At 44.5% G+C, this 18,367-nt stretch overlaps 1 protein-coding gene across 2 annotated transcripts in view; it reads right to left on the bottom strand.

The window, feature by feature from the left end:
• Nucleotides 1–4,804: 4,804 nt before the first annotated feature.
• HORMAD2 (HORMA domain containing 2) overlaps nt 4,805–18,367 on the bottom strand; it is a 71,000-nt gene continuing 57,437 nt past the window's right edge. For both annotated transcript variants that reach the window (XM_019977345.2, XM_070769814.1), the window contains exon 11: nt 4,805–5,792. In XM_019977345.2, coding sequence (XP_019832904.1) covers nt 5,688–5,792 — 105 coding nt within the window. In that variant the 3' untranslated portion in view covers nt 4,805–5,687. The remainder of the gene's footprint in view (nt 5,793–18,367) is intronic.

Below are 18,367 nucleotides of genomic sequence, written 5' to 3'. Positions count from 1 at the left end.
CCATCCCATCCCTCTGGGTTGTCCCAGTGCACCAGCTTTGAGTGCCCCGTCTCATGCATCGAACCTGGACTGGTCATCTATTTCACATGTGATAATATACCTTTCAGTGCTATTCTCTCAAATCATCCCACCCTCGCCTTCTCCCACAGAGTCCAAAAGTCTGTTCTTTACATCTATGTCTCTTTTGCTGTCTCACATATAGGGTTGTTTTATTATCTTTCTAAATTCCATATATATGTGTTAATATACTGTATTGGTGTTTTTCTTTCTGACTTACTTCACTCTGTATAATAGGCTCCAGTTTCATCCACCTCATTAGAACTGATTCAAATGCATTTTTAATAGCTGAGTAATAGTCCATTGTGTATATGTACCACAGCTTTCTTATCCATTCGTCTGCTGATGGACATCTAGGTTGCTTCCATGTCCTGGCTATTGTAAACAGTGCTGCGATGAACATTGGGGTGCACGTGTCTCTTTCAATTCTGGTTTCCTTGGTGTGCATGCCCAGCAGTGGGATTGCTGGGACGTATGGCAGCAGAACCCTCAGCTTTAACCACTTCTATCTACTGTCTTTTGGGAAAAGCATTTAGAAAATGTTCCTTTGCTCCATCTCTGTTGAAATTCTGCCTTTAATAACAATGTCATAGAATAGCACTTTACAGCTTGGAGAGCCTTCGATATTCTCAGTATTTACTTGATTCTTCTTTTTTTTTAAGTTATTTTATTTATTTGGCCGCACCAGGTCGTAGCTGTGGCACGTGGGGTCTTCAGTCTGCACTGTGTGGGGCCTTTAAGTTGCAATGTGTGGGATCTAGTTTCCCGACCAGGGGCCCCTGCGTTGGGAGCACAGAGTCTTAGCCACTGGACCACCAGGGAAGTCCCCTCATTTGATTTGATTCTTATCCAAAGAGCAACGTCCTGGTCAACTCAACTTGAACACTTCTAGGGATGGGAAACTCATTACAGCCGGAAACAGTCATGGGCTGACAGTTTTAATAATGGAAACATTACATCCTCGAGCCAGGCGCCGTTCTGGGGCATGAAGGAGAAAGTCCTCCAGCTGTGGAGCCCACACCTGCCTCCCTGCAGCCTCTTCCTACTGGGTCTGTGCTCTGTCTTTGAAACAACCCAGATTGGGTCTGTGGTTCCCTCATCTCCCGACGTGGCCTCACAGTTTGCAGACAGCTGTGAAGTTCTCCTTAGACATTCTTCTGCCCTGTTTATCCAGTCTCTTCTCATGTCGCGTTCCCAATGTGAGATTCACTTTTCTTACCAACAAGCTTCCATTTTAAAATGCAGATGTGGGGAGGGCAGCCCGTTGAGCTTCATCTGAAACTTGCCTCCCATCAGACTGTCTTGCGGGAAAGAGAGTCTGGGTTTGGGAAAGGAGAGGGGAGGGTGGCTCGGGTGTTGACGCAGGACCTCGGGGGTAGACAAAAAGCCGAGCTGGGACCCTGAACTCCTGACGTGAAGCAATGGGACAGGCCAAGAGCTAAAAATAGGACGAGTGATGAGCACCTGTTGAGCACCAGCTGTATACATGCTGGACACTTAGCCTGAGTTGCCTGGCTTAATCCCCACAAGTCACAAGGTAGGTGCCGCTGTTATCCTGAATAACCCGAGCTGGAGCAGGGAAATAGCCTAAAAAATGCCAGCCAGGTAAGGCAGCCACACCCTAGCCTTTTCCTTAACAACCCTGCTCAAAGAAAGATGAAAACCTAAATTTGTCTGCTTACCCTGGAGCTGATCAATAATTATTCAGACGGAATCCAGATGTCCCCGACTTCTCCAGCCTTCAGGAGTCCTGCAGTACCCAGCAAGGAACCCTGCTCTTATACCAGCTTTCTGTCCCTAAGTATCTGAGCCCCTGAGGAATGGTGCATGCCCCACCAGTCTGTCTTGGGTATTTCTGGCTCTCTGAACCTGCTGCCTCACCACTCCCATCTCGGGGAAACCTTCACAGCTGAACCTCGTGGCACAGTTAGGACCAGATAAAGTGTTTAGGGAGGCTTGTCCCCAAGGGGGTCCTATTGAGCAGATCTCATGTCCAACTTCCGGCTGGGCTGTAGGGGTCAGTAGACCCTCTGCCTCCCCTACAGTCGGCTACTGGTAACCGTGAGTCTGCCACCTCCAAGAGTTAGTCTCAACGACTTTGACATTCCTTGTTTGTAGAGATGTAGTCACCCAGGGGAAGTGATGTGAGTCGATTAGCACCTCAGGTCTTTCCATTTCTGGGTAGGATTTTGGCTTTACCATTGCCTAACCAAAGAGCCCACTAATTAAGGCCCTCATCCTAACGGAAACTGCAAACTACATAGCAAGTCTCAGCCAGGGCCTCATTACACAAACACACAACCACATTGAAAATATTACCTTTAAAAAACACACACATATATATGCGCTAATAATTTCTGAAGAGGATACATTTGGAACCAACAGAGGCATCTCCTCGTTTGTACAGAATCTCGGACCATGCCGTGGCGGGGCTGCTCGTTGCCTTGACTCTTACGAGTACAGTGCGGGTGTCATTTTATCGTCTGGGTCTTCCTTCTGACTGAGGGTCACCACCACTGAGAATTATTTTTACTATAAACCCGGAAACTTCCTGGGAATCTCTAAAGATCCAGTACTACTGGGTTTGAAACCGTGAACTGACAATGTTAAGACACTCTGAGAACTGGCTCTGTTAGTGTTATTTTTTAAAAGAATTGTATATTATATATTAACACATATATGTGGAATCTAGAAAGATGGTACTGATAAACCTATTTGCAGGGCAGGAATAGAGATTCAGACATAGAGAACAGACTTACGGACACAGCAGGGACAGAAGAAGGTGGGATGAACTGAGAGAGGAGCACTGAAATATATACATTACCATGTGGAAAATAGACAGCTAGTGGGAAGTTGCTGCTTAACAGAGGGAGCTCAACCTGGTGCTCTGTGGCAAGCTAGAGGGGTGGGATGGGGTGGGAGGGAGGTTCAAGAGGGTGGGAACGTATGTATGCCTGTGGCTGATTCACGTTGGTGTATGGCAGAAACCAACACAGCACTGTAAAGCAATTATCCTCCCATTAAAAATAAAAGAACAAACCATACACAACCCTGAACCTGTGTGAAGGTCACTTTGACGCTGGTGAATCTTTCCAGTCTCTTCCTGGTAGAGGTGAGCTGGAGAAGAAAGCACCCTGACGCCAGAGGGACCTTTGAGAAGGGAAAGGAAGGTGTGGCATTGGTGCCTGGCTTCAAAGGCTGGTGGCAGTCGTGAGCTACACCAACCCTCTTTCCAGCTAGACCAATTTTCTGTAAAGACAGAAAAACCGCAGGCAGCCCAAGTCAAATTTCCCTTGCATAGATTTCAGTTTAACGACATCCCAGTTTCCAGGCAACCTGCAGCAGATCTTTGCAAGCGCCGGTGCTGTTGGGGTGAGGGAATGGCGAGAGCGCTGCGGTTTAGGCTCCCCAGCTGGGGTCTGAGTTGTCCTTCTTTTCACCGAACTTCTAGCTTCTGATGAACTTGTGGTTATTCATTCCGTTATTATTAAGGACAGAAATGAATAAGCTACAAAAAGGTTTTTAAAAAAATTGTTCCTCTCCCCATCCCAACAAATTATCCAGTAAATAGAATTGAACACCCTCCCATCTTGATAGCTGGCTGCACATCTGAGCTCTGCTATGTCAAATCAGCGAGTTCACGTCTTCATGGTTCTCGGATCCTCTTGACAACACGTCTCCTTGATGTGCCCAGCCAGGGCACGGGTCCAGCGCCTTCTCTCTGCTGCTGAGACACAGACACACACACACACACTCTGTCTCTCTCCCTCTTTCCATCAGACACACACACCCCGCCTGTTGGCACCCACTGCAGGAGAGGGGTGTTAATAGAGACAGTAAAAGCACTAAAAGACTATCTAGACAGATTCAGGCTCTAGACTTTGACTTAAAGGATCGCCCACCTTAGGCTAAGTTTATGAAAATTATAGATTGAGAGCTTCTTCTTAAACAAAATGGTTCTCTCTGAAATCCAGATTGACTAATTGCTGCCTATAACTCGTCTGCTCTGAGAGTCAGAGCCCCCTGGGGTCCTGACGAAGCTGTTGGTGTTCAGACACCTGAGGCTCCGGGGCAGGCTCTCGGCCTCGCAGGGTCTGCCCTGTCGGAGTTTGCCAGCCTGTGGAGTTCTGCTCCTCCTGGCACTGAGTGCGAGTGGCCTCCTAGAACCTTTACCAGTCTGGTCTACGCTCTGCGCTCTGGAGACACACAACAAACCTAATCCCTCTACTAGACAGCTAATCTCTTCATAGGATTCTCTTAAGAGAAGTTACGGTGACTCAGGCTCCGGCTCTCTCAAGGATGTAATAAGCCGGTACCTTCCCCCTCCTCCTCCTCCTAGCGGCAGGGCGAGCTCGTGGGAGGACACTCCACATGCTGGGGGAAGGCAACTCGCTCCTCCCTGGCAGGCCTCGGGGCCACAGCCCAGCCCAGGACCCCAGCTGGGGGGCTGCCTGTGGGCAATCGAAGTTGGAGAGCCTCCCGAAGGGGAGTGTGACAACCACAGGCTGCCGCTGGCTGAGTGCACGTCTGGCCCCTGAGGGTCTCCTCTCAGCCCAGATCAGAGGTCTGTCCTGGGTTCTGAGTCTTTCAAGTGCATCAGAACCCAGGGAGCTCTCCAGAAGGGCCCCCTGGGGTTCTGATGAATAGAAATGAGGCAGGCCTAGGAGTCTGCATTTTAACAAGCACTCCAGGTCCTGATATCCTTACTACACTGATCTGAATGAAGAAAAGTAGATGAGCCAAAAAATACCTTGTGTTTTGATTTTATTTAACCAGAAAGCACACACACTTACATTTAACTTGTTGGTCCTATCCATTTAAATTATTAAATTTCATGGTATAGAAATAATTCAAATAACACTGACATTTATTATTCATCTGATGCTAATCGTTAAGTCTATCAGAATTCTCCCAGAATGACGGGAGGACTGGGGGTATCATGTGCAGGTTACAGACTGACGAGCTGAAGTTTGGGTGGGGGAGTGTGTCACAGGGGCTCTCGGAAGGGGACCAGGCTCCTGCATTGCAGCCCGTCCCCGTCTCGGGCTGGCCAGCAGAAGAGGGCGCAGGGCCGGCTTTGGGGAACTCTACAGAGAGACTACACTTTGGTCCAACACTTAGCTGATTAACCTCGTGACTGAAGTTAACCCAGAAATCACACCTGGATCAGCACTGCCTCACACATGCTATGCGATTCTGTGGGAATTCTAATGAACTGCAGAGGGATTCCAGCACACAGGTTACAACAAGTTAAAACCTTTTGCGGTTGTCTGAGTACCTGGGGAGTTGAATTATGCAAAGAAAATCCTCTTTCCTTTGAGAAGGACAGTTTGTTTCTCTTCCAAAGAGCTGCTGTGGTTCTTTTCCAGCTATAAAGGGTGTCTCATCTCCAACTCCGCCTCAAAGTAATGCTGGCCCCAAGCAGTCCTGGTGACCTCGTTTCCTTGTGGCCAAGTGAACCCATGTCCTACCCGGTCATTCAGCACTTAGTGAATTAACACAGAAAGTTGAGCAACACATTTAGTAAAGGGCTTTGGTGATAGAAACTTACTTTCCTACTAAAACACTTCATGCACACTTGTTGCAAAATGAACTTATTTTAGAATAAAAGTAGCAAAGGCAGCCAAGTTTCACTTTCTGTCAGGGATGAAGACTTTCACTGGTTCGCTGACCTTCCTCTTCTTTCTGGATCTCTCAGAACTCTGCTGACTGCACACGAAATTCATCTTTTGAATCTGTGAGAATCACCAGAGAGAGGCACAGTTCAGCAGAGATTCTGATATCTGCTCAAGGCACACAACACAGACCAAGCGTTAATCCCCTGGGCGGCATAACGGATCCCAACCTGCCTTGCTGCGGGCTGGGCTAGCCCTGCTCGGAGGCCCAGCTGCCAGGAGCGGAGCCTGGCATTCCAGCTTTCAGGAGCTGAGGCCCCTGGAGGCAGCCAGGTTCGGGGACAGTTTCTTGGCTCTCTTTAGTGAATTCAGCACATCCAGCTCTTGAGAAAAAGCGCTGTCAAGAGGTGGGGCCAACAAGGAGCCATTAAGGGTCAGGAGAGATCTGGGGCACTGATACAGCTTTAGAGGCAAATATAACTCAAGTCACCTTTTCAGTGAGCAGAATCGTACAGTCTTACCTTTTTTTAACTATAGGTTCAGATTAACAAGGTGGGACCATGACCTTCTTTCTGCTTGATGAGAATTATGTTACTGACTAAAGAGAATTCAGTTAGTGAATCATCATGGATATATATTTCTCCACTGGGCTCAGCTTTGGTAAAGATTTTAGAATTTATTTTTGCTTAACCGAGCGAACAACTCAATGTCAGACAATCCCTAATGCCTGGAATTCCAAGACCAGCATGGAGGACATTTTTATATTTTCCAGCCACTAGATGGGAGGAAAGGTTTTTCCATGTTCTCTGTCCTTTGTTTGGAGGAAAATGGAATAAGATACATATTTTTAAGCAAGACTTGTCAGAATATCTAGTAGAAGTTCCAACATTATTCTTTTCTTTTGTTATAGGTACAGGTTATTATTGTTGACATGCTTTTACTACAAAATAATGGAAGTATCAGTAAAGCAGCTAAGTACCATTTAGAACCAAAGATTGTTTCTACAAACACCTAATTTCATCACCAGTTTTGCATTTTACAAAGTAGTTGAATTTCTGATCTCAGAAACCACAAATTCCCTTTGGCTTAAACCAAGACACTGGCTATATGGAACAGCAAAACTCTGAGAAAACAAGTAGAGCTGCTCATCAAGTAACTGGTTTGCTTAGATATACAAAAGCTTGAAAGGTCTGCCCTAAAGGTAAGGAAATAGCAACACAAAAACCCAAAGCACAAAAACCGACTTCTTTATCTGGGAAGTGAATTTGTTTCAGTGTAGCTGTAAGAAAAAGTACTTGGTAAAATCTAGCTTTTCTAAAAATGCTGCGTGGGCATGCTTTCCATTCAAATGAAATCATCCCCACTTCTGTCAAGTCAGGTTACACTGGGAAGAAGAGAAGATGGGTGTCCAAATTGGCTTGATGGTTTGATAGTTTTGTTCTCTTTTTCTTCTTTGCTCGAGTCAACCAGAGTTCCGTTACAAGCCTCAGGGCTTTACTTGTATTGCAGCGAGTTCACTGAAACATCTTCAGGACGTATTCAAGGCAACCAGCGCGGTCTGGGAAGTCCAGCTTTCACAGGAAACCAGTGGGCTCGAAAGCAAGCACTGATCGGTCGGGATGCTTCCTAACATCGATAAATAGTCCGTGTTCTGAACTATACAAACCCACAAATTTATCTATGCAAAGCAACACGTGAGAAACGTTTTTCAGGTGTGCTCCAGCTCGCTGAGTTTGCACTGTTAGTGCCAAAGCCACCCAGGCAAGCATTCCACTGGAGGTGTCCAAGTTGAAAACCTGGGATTCATCCACGGCTACTCCATCATCCTCACCCTGAAGTCTAACTAATCACTAATTCCAGTTGAGCCTACCTCCTTAATATCTTTCAGATCCATCCATTTTTCTCTCTTGCCCTGCCTCCAGTTTGCCATAGGCCAGTATCATCTCTCCCAACTCCTGGATCTCAGACTCCCACTCTTCCTGCCTCTCCAATCCACTCTCCCACTCCGGAGCCTAAGTAGTCTCTGGTTAAATCCGACTACATGGCTCTCCTGATTCATCACCCATGTTAGTGACTTCCCACTGTTCTCAAGACAAAGCCCACACTCTCTATGGCCCTGGCCCATCTCTGCAGCTCCATCTTGCTCTAGCCTTCCTTGGCCAATTGCAGTTCTCACATGGCCCCTGCTTGCCCCACTCTGGACCTGGCCTCTGGTGTCTGCTCCCACACTCTGCTCCTGCTCTGTCACCGGGTGCTGGCACTAATACCGTGTCTCTGGTAATGCAAGAGTGCATAAGACACAGTTGTTTTCAAGGATTGAATCTTGTAAGGGAGAGACATTAAGCACATGATTGCAAAATAAGGCAGTACAACATAATAGACATTCATTCATTCAGCAATTACTAATGGAATGCCAGCTCTGTGCATGGTAGTGTTCTGGGTGCTTGGGGCACATTAGTGAACAAACAAGATAAAAACCCTCGCCCTGTAGATTTTACAATCTGGCCATGTTACTTTGTGGCTTAACGATTTCCTATGGCATCTCACCACTTTTAGGCAAAGTCCAGAGTGCCTACCTTGGCTTTTTGTACAGCATTGGTGGTTCTGGGAAAGGGAGGGGCCACTGCTGCTACTGCTGCTAAGCTGCTTCAGTCGTGTCCGACTCTGTGTGACCCCATAGATGGCAGCCCGCCAGGCTCCCCCGTCCCGGGATTCTCCAGGCAAGAACACTGGAGTGGGTTGTCATTTCCTTCTCCAATGCATCAAAGTGAAAAGTCAAAGTGAAGTCGCTCAGTTGTGTCCGACTGGTTGCGACCCCATGGACTGCAGCCTACCAGGCTCCTCCGCCCATGGGATTTTCCAGGCAAGAGTACTGGAGTGGGGTGCCATTGCCTTCTCCAGGGAGGGGCCACAGAGGGGCTCTAAGACCCTGACGGCAGCTCTGTACTCATTCCTTAGGAAAATGCTCCTGCCCCCAACTCACATACGCATCCGCTGTGATGGGCCATTTGCCATCTGTGGGGGCTGCTACCCCCTGGACACCCCCAGTTCGAGTTGCCACCTGCCAGGCCCTGGCTGTGTCCAGCAGTATCCGCCACATCTCCTCTACTCTGTCTTTCACTGTCTCTCACTCTCTGCCCGCTCAGATTTCTCAGCCCCCACGAATGGCAAATGGCCCATCACAGTGGATGCATGCGCGCGCGCGCGCGTGTGTGTGTGTGTGTGTGTGTGTGTGTGTGTGTGTTGGGGGGAGGAGCATTTTCCAAAGGAATGAGTGCAGAGCTGCCGTCAGGGTCTTAGAGCCCCTCTGTGGCCCCTCTTTTTCCCAGAACCACCGATGGTATATGAAAAGCCAAGGGAGGGACTCTGGACTTTGCCTAAAAGTGGTGAGATGCCACAGGAAATCACTAAGCCAAAAGCTTTGTCCTGATTCTAGACGTCTGCACACGATGTTTCATCTGTTCGACAAGATCTTTCCTCCACCAGTCCTCTTTTGGCCTAATTAATTCCTACTCATTCTTCAGATGAAACATTATTTCCTCAAAAAGCGTTCCCTACCCTATTCCTATTAAGTTAGGTACCCCAATCATATGCTGTTAATAGAGTCCCAGGAGATTGGGCACTTGCCTGTCTTGGTCACAACCAGCATATAGTAGGGCCTGAATACATTTTTTTCTATGAATGAATGAATGAATCTATCCTCAAACAACACTGCCTGCTGTATAGAAAGGTGTGTGGAGGCATCAAGTGGATGCTGGGTGGTGAGTCATGCTACTGGAGTAGTCAGGTGTACTTGGGTACCTTGGGTACCAATGCCGGAGAGACGTCAACAGTGAGAGAAGTACTGAGAAGGTAGAGTCGGTAGGATGATCCACTGGACACAGTGGTAAAGGAGAGGTGGGGAGGTCAGCAATGACTCCCCATTTCTGGTTCAGCTAACTTCAGGGATGGAGGGACTCTTCTCTCAGGCAGAGAACAATGAGGGTTTTGAACCTGCTGTGTTTGGAGTACTTGAGAAAACCCAAGTAGACATAGGGGATCGGCAGCTATGTATGGACTGGAACTCGGGATGGAAGTCTGGGTTGGACATGTAAATGTGACAGTCATCAGCATATGGAGGCTAATTAATGCCGTGGGTGTGGAAGAGTTTGCTTATTGAGAGATCAGAGCGTGAGAAGGGAAAGGAGGCCAGGATACAGCCATAAGGAACTCCAACACTTAGAGATTAGGTGAAAGAGAGCCAACAAAGAAGGGAGAGAAAGAGACAGAGAAGTCTAGATTGTCCTACAAAGAAAGCCAAGGGAAGAGAGGTTTAAGAAGAGGGACGAGAGAAAAAATTAGCGATGAAGGCTTTTTTTCCCCTGTAGTGTCAGGGGTTGCTGAGAAGTCAAGGATGATAAGGACTGAAATATGCCTACTTGATTTAGACAGGGAAGTTACTAGCTGCACTGGAGTTTGGGGGGCAGATGTCACCTTGAAGTCAGTTGAAGAATGCATAAAAAGTTAAAGACATTGAGACAGCAAGTATGCAAAGTTTTATAAAAAGTCAAGAGGGAGTGACCAGCTCAACCTGGGGAATTTAGAGAAGGCCCCTAAGCATAAGAGAAACACTGAGATGGGTCTTAAAGTATGGGTTCACTGCACTGGAGATGCGGAAAGTGGGTAAGCGAGGTCACTCTAGGCGGAAGGTTCATTCAGCATGTTTAAAGCACCATGTCCCTTCCATGTGAAAAGACATGGAAGGGACATGCAACAGTGAGAAATGTCCCTTTATTAGACTGGCCCTAGGGTGAGGCGTTAGATATCAACACTCTCCTGTTAAAAATGCAAATTCCCCTGTAATTATTACTCAGTATGATATTAGTGTAAATTAACTTATCAAATGGTCTTCTCACAGGCTTCGGGAAGAAGACAGATAAGTATCAATACAGAAAGAGCAGTCAGGGCACCGTGCTTTGCATTAGGAGGTTGATCCGTCTGGGGAACAGAGCCGGGGGGCAGCCCCAGACAACCAGGAAATACCGTGAGAACTTTTTGTGCCTGGGGTGACAGTGCAGAAAATTTTGTTTATTACTTCAAAACTATCTGCCAGGTCAGATCCGGCAAAATGTTTTCTGTTTAGAAAGGCAGTCCTTGCCCGGACAGATGTGTGTGTGTATATATATATGTGTGTGTGTGTGTGTATATATATATGTGTGTGTGTGTGTGTGTATATATATATAAAATCAAGTGTGAAGTATGGGATCTCTGGACTTAGAAGTTCCCAGATCAAGGACATTTATGGTTCAGAGAGGGTTTGTTCTCTTACAACTAAGTTATACAGCCATGATGTTAGTTGCAAATCGTCTCCCTTAAAATGTATCTTTTTTGCACAGTGAAAGGTGGATCAACAGTGATTATCCAATAAATGCTACTAGCCTGAATGGAGCTTGTTGTTAACATTGTGATGAATGAGTGGTTAAGAAACCAAATTCTTAAAGGGACTGCTGACCTCCAGCTCCAGTGGAGCTGTGAGCTCTCTGATGTGTTGGGAAGTGTCTCGCATTTTCCTGGGATTTATGAAGAGTTTGCTCACTGACTTAGGGTTCTGGGCCACGTTTATCTCTATTTGGGAAGTAAATATGTAGTCTCCTTAGAAATCACATATTTACATTAATCTCTAAAAAGTTCATTCTATCAGTTCTTCCTTCCTGTACATTTTCTAATGCATCATGTGGCTTTAAAAGTTCCATAATTCATTCATTTACTCAGCCAATATTTGGGGCATCTTCTCTGTGTCAGATATTGTGCTGAGCACGAAAGACACAAAGCTGATCAAGACATACTTCATGTCCTCCAAGAGATTATGGTGGGGAAACAAACTGGCTACAGATGAAATGATAGAGTCCTGTGTAGGGCACGGTGAAGGTTCCAAAAAGATCTTATCAGCTCTTCCTGCGGAGGGATGGCAAGGCTTCAGAGAGGATGTAAAACCCGAACTAAGAATGGCAAGATGAGCAGACATTCACCAGGTAGATGGCATTAGAGAGAACATTCTAGACAAAAGCAGCACAGGGATGGGATAGAAAGCAGAATACCCCTGGAGGACTGGGAATCGTTCAGCGGGACTAACAGAAAGGGCATAGGGTGGTGGGCTGGGCCAGGCAATGTCGTTCTCCCAAGTTTGGACTTTCTGTGCTGTCGTGGAGTGCCTCCAAAGAGCCCTAGAGCAGGTGTGTTGTGGAAAGGTCCTGATGGCTGCAGTGTAAGGGGTGAGCCGGGGGCAGTGAGACGAGGAGCAGGAAGGTTACTTCAGGAGAACTGATCCAAGGGAGAACAAGGGCCACAGTGAGGCTAGACTGGGGTGGGCAATGGGGGCAGAGGGCAGAGGAGAGAAAGAGTGAGGGTCTGAACCTGGACCCTGACACATCCTTGCCATTCATTATGATGGGCACAGAGATGGCAAAGGAAAGAAAGGAGTAAAACAAAATGACAAAAATCATCAATGATGCCACTAATCAAGATGGGAAATAGAGGAAGCTGAGGGGGTGGGTGGTAGAAGCAAGCTGGGGAGGGTGGGCAGAGAAGTAACTGACTCTGGTTCCAAGATTCTGTGTTGGAGGTGAGCTCTCCAAATGCAGATGTCCCCCAGGGCCCCGGCTGGGTGATCTGGAGCCCAGGAGGAGGGAGGGCACCATGTCAGGAGCACAGGGAGGGTGTATTCACTTCACATCAAAGACGGGCTGTTACCCGAGCTCCGGCAGGACGGTGGTTGAAGTGGCTGTAGGTACAGATACCTCTTTAAACAGGAGGGCAGGAGGTTGAATGATTCGTTCCTGCTGGGCTTAGTCAGTTCTATGAAGTAGAGTTCAGGTCGTCTGTTTAGCAAGGGAGTCAACTGTCTTGGGTGGCACTGAAGACACTTACATGGTGTAAGCATGGACAGTGGAAAGGAGCCACTGATGGACTTTCAAAACTAATAGTTACTGCTTAGGATCCAGGTAACTTTAAGATACAGCACCTTCAAATGAAAAAATGTGACTTTGACATATTAAACATTTTGCTCTTCTTTTTACAACCATCTGAATGCTTACAATAGACTTGCTAAAAACATCACAAATGCTATCTCATTTATTCCTTGCGACAACTATGTGAGGACAGAGAGGGGCTTTTTATTCCTCTCTTACAGATGTAAAAACTGAAGCTCAGAGAAATGAAATGACTTGTCCACTTCACACATTTAGTAAGTGGAAGTCTTGAACACAGGTCTCCTGACTTCAAATTCAGTACTTTTTATCATCTGCTTTCAACCCAAAGGGGAAACAAAGGTAGGAGAACCCAGCCATCAGAACTCTGGGTCGGGCTCCTCGGTTTCTGTCTGAGGCTGACCATTGTTGGGCACAGCCTGCTGGGACCTCAAATGAAAAGCCAAAGCTGAGTTCATTAATCTTCCTTTGCAACCAATTTTTCCTCCTGACTTTTCGATTTCTGTTAATCACCATTTCCCAGTCATCAAAGGTGGAAGACACAGTCACCCTAGACCCCTCTCTCATTTCCTGATGCCTACACAGCGCTCTTGCAATGAGCACGTGAAACAGCACAGATGGAGCGCCTGGTCCATCCCCCACATGCAAGTCCCTCAGTGCCTGGTGGCTGTCGTCATTCCTACTCCAGCCAGACTGGATCCTGTGGTAGGCTGAGAAGGGCCGCCAAAAGATGTCCATGTCCTAGTCCCTGGAGACTATGAACAATACCTTATATGGCAAAAAAGGCATGGCAGGGGGGCAGTCTCTGCAGGTGTGCCTGAGGGTCTTGAGATGAAGAGGTTATCCTGGATTATCCAGGTGACCCTACCCATGAGCACGTGTATCCTTATGAGAGGGAAGAAGAGGGAGACTGGAACACTGACAGATGAGGAAGAGACCGTGTGACCCCTGAGGGAGAAACTAGAGTGATGTGGCCATAAGCCAAAGAATGCCAGGGCCACCAGCAGCTGGAGAAAGCGGAGAACCAATTCTCCCCTAGATCATTTAGAGGAGTATGGATTGCTTTCGGCCCAGTGACTGAGTTTGGGATTTCTGGCCTCTAGTGAGAGAATACATTTCTGATGTTTTAAGCCACAAGATTTGTGGTCCTTCGTTACAGCAGCCCTAGGAATCTAACACAGTTATTCCCCCTAAACACCTCATTCTCTCCCCTCTTCTCTATTTCTTCCACATTTCAGAAGAGAGAAATCTTCTGTTATTAATACTTACTCTCTTAGGTTTTGAGTAATTCTTTCAAGGTCAATCTCTAAAAGTATTTCATTCACAAAGTCTTTCCTGTTTCTTTAATCTGATATGAATTTTCTTTCTTGAGCAAATACTCACAGCACATTTTTTGTAATTATGTTTTCCTGACAGCATTAATATTTATAAACAATTTGTCCTTTACCTAGAACAGGGTTTAAGTTCTTTAGGACTGAATTTGTATTAATATGATTTTTAGACTCCCCGGGATGCTTCACAGAGTGTCTTTTACACACATCAGCAATTCTTTTGCTATCTATCTGAACTACTTACAAAAGTAAATTACATAGTTATTCACACATCCTAAAGCTGCACTGTCATATGGCAGCCATTAGCCATGCGTGACCACTTAAATTTAGTCAAAATTAATTAAAATTTAGAATTCGGTTCCTCAGTTGCCTTAGTCACATTTCAAGTGTTCAGAAGCCACCTGTGGCTGCTCAATTCAAGCGCAGAATAACCACGGATCAGACGTCACAGATACAGAACATTGTCATCGTCACTGAAGTTCTCCTGCACAGAGCTGCTTCACAGAGGCAATCTGTGACTAATCCAAGCAGACAAGTTTCCTAGGGACTGTGGTGACAGTAGTGAAATTAGAAAATAAAATCTCCTCAAAAACTCAAAGACCCATTATTGTAAAAAAGTCACAATTTTCCAAGATTACTTTATCAAATCAATGCAACCTCAATCAATATCCCATTAATGTCTTTTGGAACTGAAGATGATTCTAATGGTTGTCTAGAAGTGAAAATATACAGAAAAATCTTTAAAATACTAAAAAAGAAGAACTATGAGGTGGGGGAAAGAGTTGGTTTTCCAGGCTGCAAACACAGAGTAATTAAAACACAATGGCAATACGAATAGACATATGAATCAATACAGTAAAATACAATAGCAAGGCTAAAGACAAACTATCTAGGGTTTTAATTTATGATACAAGCAGCATTCAGATTAGCAGGGGAAGGGTAGCAATTCAACACCAACACAATGGGAAGACTCTCTCACACCAGGAAAAACAAAATCCAGCGAGCTTAGGGAGCCAAACGTAAAAACTACAATTAGTTTATTAGAAGAAAATGTATCAATAGGAGAACTTCTTAGAAGAAAATATGGAAAAACAAGTTTATAGCTTTAGCATTGCAGAGACCTTTTTAAAAAATGTTTATTTACTTGGCCGTGCCGGGTCTTAGCTGTAGCATGTGGGATCTAGTTCCCTAATGGGGGATTGAACCTGGGCCCCTTAGGGGGCGCAGAGTCTCAGCCACTGGGCCACCAGGGAAGTTCCTGCAAAGACCTTTTTAAGCAAGATATAAAATGGTAAAACCATGGAAAGTTATCCTGTGTTCCTAAATTGGAAGACCTAATGTCGTTAAGCTGTCAATACTACCCAAAGCAATCTACAGATTCAATATAATCCCTGTCAAAATCCTAGTGACTTTTTTTTCCTCAGAAATAGAAAACTTCATTCCAGAAATCATATGAAATCTCAAGGGACTCTGAATTGCCAAAACAACCTTGAAAAAGAAGAACAAAGGTATAGGCCTCACACTTTTGATTTCAAAACAACGACAAAGCTACAGTGATCCAAATGTTGTATTGGCCCAAAGACAGACATACAGACCAAGACACAGAATAGAGTCCAGAAGTAACCCTCACATATACAGTCAAATGGTTTTTGACAAGGATGTCCAGAAGGGGTGACCAAGGGAGATTGGTTTTTGACAGAGGGGATGCCCAGTGGGGAAAGGAAAGTCTTTTCAAGAAATGATGTTGGTAGACCTGGATATCCATGTGCAAAATAATGAAGCTGGACCTTTGTACCACATACAAGTATCAACTCAAAGTGAACTGAAGACCTAAACATAAGAGCTAAAACCATAAAACCCACAGAAGAAAATGAAGGGGGAAGTCTCGTGACATTGGACTGGGCAAGACTTTCTTGGACATGACACCAAAAACACAAGCAACAAAAGAAAAAACAGATAAATCTAACTTCATCACAATTAACAACTTTTGTGCACCAGAGGACACTACCAAGAGATGGACGAGACAACCCATGGAATAAGAGGAAATATTTGCAAGTCGTATCTTGTAAGATATTAACATCCAGAATATATAAAAAACTACAATTGCAACAAAACAATCTGATTAAAAAGTCGGCAAAAAAGAAAATACACAAGTGGCACAAAAGCAAATGAAAAAGACTCTCAACATCACTAATCATTAGGGGAATGCAAATCAAAACTACAGTGAAATATCACTTCATACTCATTAGGATGGCTATTAGTCAAAAATATGAAAACAGCGAGTACCGGGGACAACGTGCAGAAATGGGAGCCCTGACGCACTGCTGCTGGGAACGTAACATGGTGCGGCTGCGACGGAAAACAGCATGGCGCTCCTCATGTAATCAAAAATGTAATTACCGTATGATCCCAACAATTTCACCTCTAGGTATATGCCCGAAAGAACTCAAAGTGTGGACTTGAACAGATATTTCTACACTCATGTTAATGGCCGCATGATTCACAATAGCCAAAAAGCGGACGCAATCTCAATGTCCAGAGGTGGATGAATGGGTAAACAAAATGCAGTGTATACATATGACGGAATATTATTTAGTCTTAAAAATGATGGAAATTCTGACACGTGCTGCAACATGGATGAACCTTGAAGACATTACGCTGTGAAATAAGCCAGTCACAAAAGGACAACTAGTGTATGATTCCACTCATAGGGTTTTCTAAATATACTAACAAGGAAAAATCTCTAAGCCATATGTTAAGTGAAGAAGGCAAGTTTCAGGAAAAGATGCCATTATCCCATTTATGCTTTTAAAATATCCATAAGTATATGCATATATGTGTGTATATATGTGTATCTATATATACCATATATGCATACATTCCTATACGTGCATATAGTGCTATTCAGTAGAAATAGATGCAAGACACCATTACAAGCCACATATAAAATTTTCTAGTAGGTACACTGTAAAAAGTAAAAGGAAACAGATGAAATTAAATTTTAATAATTATTTGATCCAGTATATAAAAAATATTATTTTAATGTGTAATCAATATAAAATTGAGATATTTTGCATTTTTTATACTATGTCTTTACAATCTGGTAGGTATTTTCCACGTACAGCACATTTCAACCCACGTTAGCCACATTTCAAGTGGTTTACAGCCACATGTGACTCCTGGCCACCGTGCTGGGTAGCACAGCTTGTGTGTATGTTTTAAATTCAAAGTCAATGATATGCATCCTTATTGGTGTTTTTTAAATTATCTATGAGAATGTATTCATGTGTAAATTGTATTGGGTTGACCAAAAAAGTTCATTTGAGTTTTTTGAAACATCTTACAGAAAAGCCCAAACAAACTTTTTGGCCAACCCAATATAATTAGTTGCATTAAAAACTTGAAGTATCTGTTTATTCTGTTAAAACTATATCTTTTATTAATTGCTATGCTTATAATCAACAATCTTTACCTCTTTGTTTTCCTTTATTTCAATGTGATGAAAGTTTTACTACATTATTTTAATTCATAAACTGGGAAAATCATAAAAGAACATTAAAAGCCTTAAAATTTTTGTGGTTTACCTTTTACAATTGCAAAATATTCTAAACTATTATTAGATACTTTTCAATAGAAAAATGTCAGCTACTTTCCTACTTCCACATGCCTGAGTAATTAACTATTAATTCTGTGGTAACCGAAGTAGAAATATAAAACACATATAAACACATTCAAGCACATACTTGAAGTAATTATAAAAATGAAACAGTCGTTTTCAGTTTGCAGCATGTAGGAGGAAGCGTACAGGCGATGACATGATGATGTTACTAGATGTGCTAAACTTGACATAGGTCTGCTGATTCTTCAAAAATGAGATGAACAGATAACAGATACAGAATTGTAAATGATACCCGCTTCTCACAGACTCGCTATGTAGGTCATTTGCTTGAGTCTGAGTCTCTGAAAAGCGCTTCAGCAGGTGTTGAAAGAAATAGAGTATAACCGTAAGTACAGAAATGACTCTATAGAGACGGGCCCGTAAAACAGGCAGAAAAGGGCCACTCTGCTGTGAGGACTGTCTGAGGTGGAAGAGCTCTTATTGGTGTGATGTCCAGACCCTGGGTCATGACTGCCTGCTCCTGCTGGCAGGAAAGAGAGGGCGAAGCTGACGACACTTAGGAGCTCTGGCACCCCCGAAACAGTTCTTGCATACAAGGTGGAGACAGAATGGCAAAGATCCCTTCACTGAGAAGTCAGATTTTCACTTTAAACTGGCCCTGAGTTCACTTGAAGAAACAAAGGAAAAAAAAAAAAAAAACTAAAAAGAAGTAGTTGAGTGTTTAGAGTGTGGACAGGTTTTATATGAGGGACAGCCACCTAACCTTAAGTTGTATTTTGC

Source organism: Bos indicus, chromosome 17 (genome assembly GCF_029378745.1).
Source record: "Bos indicus isolate NIAB-ARS_2022 breed Sahiwal x Tharparkar chromosome 17, NIAB-ARS_B.indTharparkar_mat_pri_1.0, whole genome shotgun sequence".
NCBI lineage: Eukaryota > Metazoa > Chordata > Mammalia > Artiodactyla > Bovidae > Bos > Bos indicus.
Note: the sequence above shows the minus strand (reverse complement) of the source record. Positions and strands in the feature narration are given on the sequence as shown.